The sequence below is a fragment of the Lacerta agilis genome, chromosome 6, assembly GCF_009819535.1.
Source record: "Lacerta agilis isolate rLacAgi1 chromosome 6, rLacAgi1.pri, whole genome shotgun sequence".
In the NCBI taxonomy this organism is placed as follows: domain Eukaryota; kingdom Metazoa; phylum Chordata; class Lepidosauria; order Squamata; family Lacertidae; genus Lacerta; species Lacerta agilis.
The window spans coordinates 39,381,892-39,390,142 of record NC_046317.1 but is presented as its reverse complement, the minus strand read 5'-3'; the positions used below and the strand labels follow the sequence as shown (position 1 = coordinate 39,390,142).

General features: G+C 40.9%; 1 protein-coding gene across 2 annotated transcripts; it reads left to right on the top strand.

Annotated features, from left to right (window-relative positions):
• The first annotated feature begins 294 nt into the window (after window positions 1-294).
• Window positions 295-7,996, top strand: DMRTB1 (DMRT like family B with proline rich C-terminal 1). Of its 2 annotated transcripts, none has more exons than XM_033152094.1 (4): window positions 295-767; window positions 2,847-3,070; window positions 5,206-5,350; window positions 6,481-6,581. In XM_033152094.1, the coding sequence occupies exons 1-4, from the start codon at window positions 335-337 to the stop codon at window positions 6,546-6,548; spliced, it is 870 nt and encodes a 289-aa protein (XP_033007985.1). In that variant the 5' UTR covers window positions 295-334; the 3' UTR covers window positions 6,549-6,581. The 2 variants fall into 2 exon arrangements, with proteins under 2 accessions (XP_033007985.1, XP_033007984.1); XM_033152093.1 differs by lacking the exon at window positions 6,481-6,581 and adding an exon at window positions 7,430-7,996 and having other exon boundaries at window positions 306-767.
• The last annotated feature ends 255 nt before the right edge of the window (window positions 7,997-8,251 follow it).

Below are 8,251 nucleotides of genomic sequence, written 5' to 3'. Positions count from 1 at the left end.
GTTAGCAATCGCCTGCAGTCCTTAAACCAAAAAGTCCCACCTCCTTTCTGACAGAGGGAGAAGGGAGTCAGCAAGCTTAGAACACTTTGTGTGCTTGAATCTGAGGTTTGATTTTAAAAACAAAGGGTTTTGAGGATATGCAATGCCACCCACCCATCCATTACCCTGTTGAAGTCTACTACTGTATTCTGGGGGCTGGCCAATCGTTTCGTTTCTTTTTGGAGCTGAACTCCTCCCCTTCTGTAGGCCCAGGCTTACTAGCTATATTGTAGTTATTCTATGCAGATTCAGACCTGCTGCCTTGGTGTGGTGGGGCTGCAGACAGTTGCCTGCCATGGAGTCCGAAGATGCAGCTGCTCAGTCTCACCGGGCCCCCAAATGCTCACGCTGCCGGAACCACGGCTTTGTGGTACTCGTGAAGGGCCACGCAGGCCACTGCCGTTGGAAGCAGTGCCCATGTGAAAAATGTGCTCTCATTACTGAACGCCAGAAGATCATGGCTGCGCAGAAGGCCTTGAAGAGGCAGGGACCAGACTCCCCACTCAGGGAAATGTTGCCACCTGGTCAGCACAGCCCCAGCAATGAACAGGTGGCAACCACAGGTGGCGGCAGAAAGTGCTCCAGGCTGAATCTTTCAGAACCCCACACCCAGGGGTCTGTTGTGCAGGAAGGAGCCAAGGTGACTTCTGCAGCAGTTAGCCACTGTACGAGGACAAGGGCTGCCAGGATATCACCCAAACCCAGCTCTCCAACCTTCATAGACTTAGGTATGTGGCCCAGCTTAAAGCTCTGCTTCAAACAGGCTGATGTGTTCATAGCCATTATTTATTTTGCATATATGCACCTAAATGTTTCACCTGCTCTGCCTCAATAATTTCTGTTTTCTGTTGTTGAGATTTGGCACTGGTGCTATTTGGGATTTCCTCATCCCTGAAAAGATAGCATGGATTTATTTATTTATTTATTTTACAGTTCCATATCCTGCTTGAGGACTTTGTAGCTGCAGGAATTTAGTCTTGGAGGCTGCTTGACCATGTTTCATTGTTGCAGAAAAGAAAGAAAAACCACCCCACAAATGTATGCAGCCTGTCTTTGTTTTAAGAGTGAAATGAGCTTGCAGCAGGCCCTGCGCAGCATTGAATTGCCAATAGAGCAACAAGACTAACCCAGAGTCTGGACTTAAAATGAAGTTTGTTGTATTTTACAGACATCTCCTTTAGCAAGGGGAATATATCACAGCCAGTGCAAATAAAGTTACTGCCAGATTTGTTAAGACCGGGTGTATGAAATACAAAAGAGAAAAGCAAGCCTGGGATTTGACTGTCGTCTTATGAAAATTTATTTTTGCAATGAAAGTGGTGCTCATATGTGGCTGCTTTTACAAATATCTAGAGCTGCTGTGAATTTTGGGAGGGAAAAATAAAGATCTAACTTTGCAAAATCAAATTTTATTTTACAGATCTTAGATTTTTTTGGTCAGCATTCTCATTATTGAATTTAAGGGTTAAAGTAACAACATGAACTTTAGAAAATGTTAAATCTAGCAAGTTGATAGCAATGCTGCCTTAAATCAACAGGCTGCAAGTTAAACAAATTTTTCAAAACATATATGCTGCAAAATGTATTTAAGCTCTGCAATTTTCCTCAGTTTTAAAATTTCAGAACATGTTGGTTCAGTTCTAAAAAATATGTGGTTAATATGACTTCAACATGCTCTCTGCTGTTTAATTCTATTATCTCTATTTTGTGCTATCTTTAATTGTGGTTTGCCATCTACTGGTTTGTCAATGTACTAAACACTATTAAAACAGCCTGTATGTTATTCTTTTATTTAGACTTAGCATTAAACCTGTGTGCTTCTTTTCAAATGCATCAGGTTGTGTTTTGTTTTGTTTCGAAATACTGATAAATCTTCCAGCCACAAGTGCTGCAAATTCAGAGGCCCTGGTAGTGTTTAACTTTGCTTCAATACTACATGGTGTCTAGAATCTTTTAATCTGTGACTAGGAATGGTGTCTCTGGACATTCTGCAGCTGGGTGGGAGCCGTTTAACCATGAGTACCTGTACATAGTTGTAAGAACTTTAAGATAACCCAGCCAGAGGCATAACTAGGGTCCCTTGTGCCCTTGGCAAGGAGCTGTTTTGGTGGCACCACCCTCAGAAAAAATCTGACTTTACCATAATAGCCACATTAGAAATTGCTGCATTTTATGCCACCCAAGTACTTGAAGTGACCAGAGTGAGTGTGAGGCTTGGAGGAAGGGTGAAAACATTTGCATGCCTTTGTTCCGTGGTGCAATAAGGATGGGAAGCTTGTCCCACTTTTGATCTCACCGCGACAGTGGTGGTGTGCCGCCACACACTTTCCAGTCTCCAGTGGTCTACCTTCATACCGCTTTGCCATTTCTCCTACAGCACAGCTCCCCGCTCTTGTCTAAATTCACAACTTTACACGGATAGCTGGAGAAAGATTTCTGGGCTTCTCCCTGGGCTTACTACGCCTCCAGCGAAGGCCTGTTTCACCAACCCCTAAGTACACCTCTGAATCCAGCTATGTAGGTAAAACCGAGTTGTGAGGTTCTTTCCCACAGACCTGCCAATTTGCCCCAGTGCAGTGAGAATTATTAGCTTCTCCCCATGTTTTGGCAATTTAAGCATCCTCCTAGCTGCACAAAGCTGGTCCTGGATAATCATCTCCTGCAATGTTGGGAGGACATCTAAAAAGCACCTACTCATGAATGTTCAAATAGTGGAAGCACAGCATTTTCAAGACACTAAAATACATGGAAATCTTACATATATTGTTTATAACACTATTCCGTTCAACTATTCTATTTCTTTGTAGACCAGCCTCAAGAATGTGCCGTTGTGGGCCCAGAATCTGTGGACAGGGAGCCTCCCAAAGTGTATCCTGGGTACTCTGGGATGTACCCTTACCATCCATTTCCTGTTGGATTCGCTATCAACCAAACAGGCTACAGAGGCCCTTCACCTGCCTCCGTCTTACCCCTTCAAGCAGGTTTCAGGCACTTCCCTAGCAGTCACGGGCCAGGTGTTGCTTCTATGCCAGTAAGTGATGTTTTATCCATAGTGCTGCTTAATGCAAGCTCTGCTTGAATGCAGGAGCTCAGGTCTTGAAATATACCTGCAAAAAGAAAGAAAGAAAGAAAGAAAGAAAGAAAGAAAGAAAGAAAACCCTTTGCCTCTGGTTGCATCAGTCTTGAATTGTATGTAGACAAAACAAAAAAGGGGTAAATTTCAGGGTTATACAAAACTTGTCCCTTTAGTTTTATTGAGTTTCCCACCTTTCCAACCCCTGATACTGAATATAAATAATATCTCTATGAGTGTTTCAGATAGGCTACTATTAGGAACTGTACAAACTGGATGCACATTGGAATGAGCTTCCAGACAGGCAGCTCCTAGTGCCATCCAGTCTTGACTTTTCTGCTGTAAGCTACAATTGATTTTCTACACTATTACTATATGTATAGACCTGCTATGTTCCATCACTGGATGTGAAACAGCTGGTGTGGGTGGAAAAGAAGGTCCAAATCATGTGAACAGCTACTGGAAGCGAAGCATGCATTTGTTATACTGATAAAGCAGTCTATAAATTTTGTTAAATGAAAAAAATTAATACAGCCTTTGTAGTTGGTGCCATTTTAAGCAACTTGCTAAGTTTTAATCAATATTTAATGCCACTGTGTATTTTATGGTTATTTGTTTTTAATCAAAGGGGTATTATAGTGGTAATAAAAACTAAAAATCTTCCTTGATCACTGCCACTAACCACATTGCTAAAATGGTGGTGACCACAAAGGGGTTTTTATTTCATAAAAAATAAAGCCAGAAAAGCATTTTAGTGCTAATTAAAATATCAATTAAAAAACAAAATAAGCAGAGTGCTAAAATTGTTTCCACCACAAAGGTAGCAGCATATATATGTTGTAATAGATCAATGCCCACAGGAAAATATTGCTGTTCTAAGAAGATATTTAAGTACTTCTAAGGGCATCCACACCTGTACTCTACTGTTCTTCTGAAAAATGTGCCTGTTAGGCATCAGGATGCCTCATGGAAAGTGTTTAATCAATTGAATAATAAAGTCAGATGTTTCGGTGTACAGTATGTTCTTCTGAGGAAAGACAGTAGAACAGGAAAAATACAATGCAACAGCTGTGTAGCTGTCTTGTAAAGAGTAAGTGAACAAAGCATGGCTATCCCACACAAAATGCCAGGTGTGGAAGTACCCTAAATGCGATTTAACTGCTACTTTAAACAGATATGTGCATCCAAATTCAGGTGTTCTCCTTTGCTTTCAGTGGGGTACACATTTGGTTGTTCACTCAGAAATAATCCTCATTTTAAATACCCAGCTCCTAGTTGGTGCAAAATATAGTGTATCCATACACTGATAATTGTTTTTTCAAAGTGAAAGTAAATCGGACAGAATTTGACAGAAGGTGGTTTCAAGGTATCTACACTAGAGGAACCCACATCAGAAATTGAACCCGCTGGATAATTGAACTAATCATTCTCTTGGGGTTTTAGGCCTGCCCCCCTTTTAGTACATATTGCAACTGGCTCCTGTTAGGGCACATACACATGGAGAACTTTGCCCATACTCCAAGTTTTGCACTTGAATGGAAGCACAGGACACTGTAAATGGAAGTGGTATGGAAATGTAAATGCAAAATGGGTTCCCAGTATGATGAAAACTGCTATAATTTCCCCAGTCAATCTGGAATAGGGTAGCTAGAGACAAAAAAAGACAGGGCTCCTGTAATTTATCGGTAGCAACTTGTAATGCAAGCTACAGCTGTAGAATTTCCCTCTTCTGCACAACTATTAAAGCTGCAGGACCCTGAACATACGTTCATAAGGAATGCCAAAGGCCCATCTACTCCAGCATTCTGTTCTTTCAGTGGCCAACCAGATGAAAGCCTGCAAGCAGGTCCTGAGTGCCATGACACTTTCCCCACATGTGATTCCTACCAAATGGTATTCAAAAGCATCCTATATCTGACACTGGAAGTAGAGCATAACCACAATGACCTCTTTTGCTCCTGGTCAACCTACACATAAATCTTCATAAAACAATTCAGAATTGTATGACAATAAAACACATTTTGTCTTAGCCTTCTGCCCTTTTATGTAGTCACACTGAAACCAAATACCTTTGTCTCTTTGCCTTCACGCAGATGCAAGATGTAGGTGGAGATTTTCGTCCAGGTTATTACACTCCATTGACACCTTTTATACCTCAGGGATTTCTGCCAGGAATTCACTACATTCCGCCGCCTCTCCCACTGAATGTTGTGGCTGAAGCTACAAAGGAAACATCTGGTAAGCATTCAAAAGGTTCCATTTGTTGCATAGCAGGTGTGTTGTGGCTGTCCACCCAGCTAGGAAGGGGATAAATAACAACTAAGACAAGTGTGTGGGCCACAACTTTCACATGACTACAGTGAGGTAAGCATGGCATTAGGTTAGGATACGTTATCCTAAAAGACTCCTGATATGAATGCTGATACGCCATCCCAGCATGCCTGTTGGGAAATCCCATTAAGGTTGGCCAGTGTGAAAGGACACCATGTGACTAGTATCCTGCTGGTAACCTGATATGAATAGAGACAGGAGTGGACCGCCTGGGCCATAAAAGCATAGAAGAAACTATCATTAAAAAGCAATTAAACAGCAATAGAAAAAAAGCCTTTGGCAATCCCACCTGCCACTGAACTCAGTGTGTTTTCATTATATGCAATTTTGGCTTTATGTGCTATCCCTGGAATGTAATTCCTGCATAAGTTGAGTGTCTCCTATACCCTGTACTGACTGGCAGCTGTTCTCCAGGGTTTCAGGCAGGAATCTTTCCCCTACCAGGAGACACCAGGTGTTGAACCTATACCCTTTTGCCTGTGAGGTGTGTGCTTTACCACTGAGATATAGCACTTCCCTCTTTAGCATGGTCCTTCTTAAAATATTTAGCTCCTGTTTGCTTTTCATCTTGAATTGTGGAAATATAAATTAATAGCTGCTTTCAGATTTGGTAAGGTCAAGGAAAAACTGCACACAAAAAAGGAAAAACCACACACAAGAAACCCTTAAATATTGTATTTACCTTTCTTGGTTTCATGCCTTTAGCCCAGTGTAGGGGAAAATCAAGCATATAGTACTATGGGCAATCTTTGGCTGGCTCACAGCCGTGATACAGAAACATTTCCCACAGTTTCAAACATGCACCAACCAGCAAGAGTTAACTTTTCCCTTCAGAAGAACTACTTTTCCTGTTCTGTCACAAACATGGCTGATAGAAACATGCTGAAATAACTCACGAAATAGCTCTTATTTGTATTTTCATGCCTACCTGGTGTTTTTATTTTTTAAAAAAATCCTATGTATGAAAAGCTAGCATATCAAAGAATAGGCTAGACTTGAAACTCTTTCCCTATACATGTGCTTTGTTTTTGATGCAGAGAAGCACTCACAACTATGTGACCTAAATACATACTCTGAAGCACCACATACTGTTTCGTGTACATAATTAGGTTGCCTGCAAACTGAAAAATTGCTTCCTAGCAGCAGTTTGTCTCAAGCTGAGAAGGTATGTTTTGAAAAGGTGCTAACTTCAACATGGGAACAAAGTTCATTTTGTAAAAGCACTATATGTGTATTCTACTCCTTTGCTTGCAAGATGCTTTTTTCTAATGGATCTAGCTGATAGTGCTGTCTGGCAGGCACACTTCTGCTAGTAGTGAAATGCTCCTTCAATCCTTGCTTTCACAAGTATCTTTATCTGGTTTAGTCATATGTGGATTTAGTCATATGTATCTTTAGCCAAATGGATTTACAGAAAGTCAGATATCACTGACGGACAGTTCTAAGTCATACTCATAGATGACCCAGACTAACAAATCCATTAATTTCAGTAATCTGTTCAGGCTGTGAGTCAGATACCACCCCAGATTTTTAAGGAACAGAGCCAATCTTTTCATTCTTTTCTCACATTCTATGGCATGAATTTTTGGAGTTTTAAGTTCTGATGTTTAATTTTTGAGTAGCCACAAGAGGGCAAACTACTTGGAAATTAATTTCAAAATCTTTAGAGTTGTCAATTTGGGGGGGGAGTGTTTGAAACTTTTAAGGATTTAATAGCATCTTTGTAGACTAAATAAAGTAATAGTTGTATATTTGCAGTAGTATTGGGGAGTTGATCTAATAAGCCACAATCTGCAAACTAGAAAGATAAAAGCTATAATAACATGAGGTGATAAGCTTATTTGTATTTCAAATATTTGTATGATTCAAGATAAAAAATGGACATGAAATTAAAACAAACAGAGAATTCCTTGGATTAATTGTAAAGAGCAGATTCATACAAAGAACCTGAAATCACTGGATTGTTCTTCTGCTTCTGTATTTCAGCTACACCTGCAGATGGCCAGGATTCTGGAGTGATATCTGAACGCAGCCTGCCATCTTCTCAGGAAGATGCCAGTGGAAAATGTTCCTCATATTCTGAGCACTAAATGTACCAAAAAGTCATGTTCAAATGTTGACTTCAAGTGGTGCCATTCTGAAAGTGATGTTTTGTTTTGCGTTACTGACTGGTCACGTCAGTATTTGGTTTGGTATTGTTCACAACATTTGGTCTATCAGGTGCTATCCACCCAGGAATTTCCACTGCTTGGTGCCTTAGTGCCAAAGTGGAAGTTTAGGAATCTTCATAGTCTATTTCTGACATACAGATGGGCAGGAAGTTAATGCAGGCTCAACTCAGGATTCATGTAAACTGTAGGAGATCAGATGTGCTCAAGAAGTACATGCGATCCCCAAATAAAGTTGTGTCTGGTCACACCTTCACACTGCCTCCCAGCCTGTGGTTGTGAAAGTGGACATTCTAGCCATTTCTAGACCTGCCAGCTTTTGTTACCTGTTTCTGTCCTGAGCCTTTAACAAGAGTTTGCTATGTAAATATTAGCAGGCGATAGTGATTATCTCCACTGCTTGAAAAGTTCCACTTGCTAATTCTTCCATATCAGGCTGGTATTTAAATCCCAGAATCAGGGCTGCCAACTTGTCAGAAAAAGAATTAGCCTAACTTAGGTTTGTGCTGCAGCTGTGTATTTCTTTCAAAGTTCAGGAGAGGAACTACAGAGGGATGGCTCAGAGGCTTTTTATGCTTCAGTGGGTATTAGCGCTGCAATACGCATAACGGGAAGAACCTTCTCCCTAAACAGAAATGTT

Bases quoted from the DNA above. Each gene is read 5' to 3' on its own strand.
- DMRTB1 (XM_033152093.1), top strand. From the start codon at position 335: ATGGAGTCCGAAGATGCAGCTGCTCAGTCTCACCGGGCCCCCAAATGC. The intron at 768-2,846 runs GTATGTGGCCCA...ATTTCTTTGTAG, and splicing joins TCCAACCTTCATAGACTTAG to ACCAGCCTCAAGAATGTGCC. The intron at 3,071-5,205 runs GTAAGTGATGTT...GCCTTCACGCAG, and splicing joins CAGGTGTTGCTTCTATGCCA to ATGCAAGATGTAGGTGGAGA.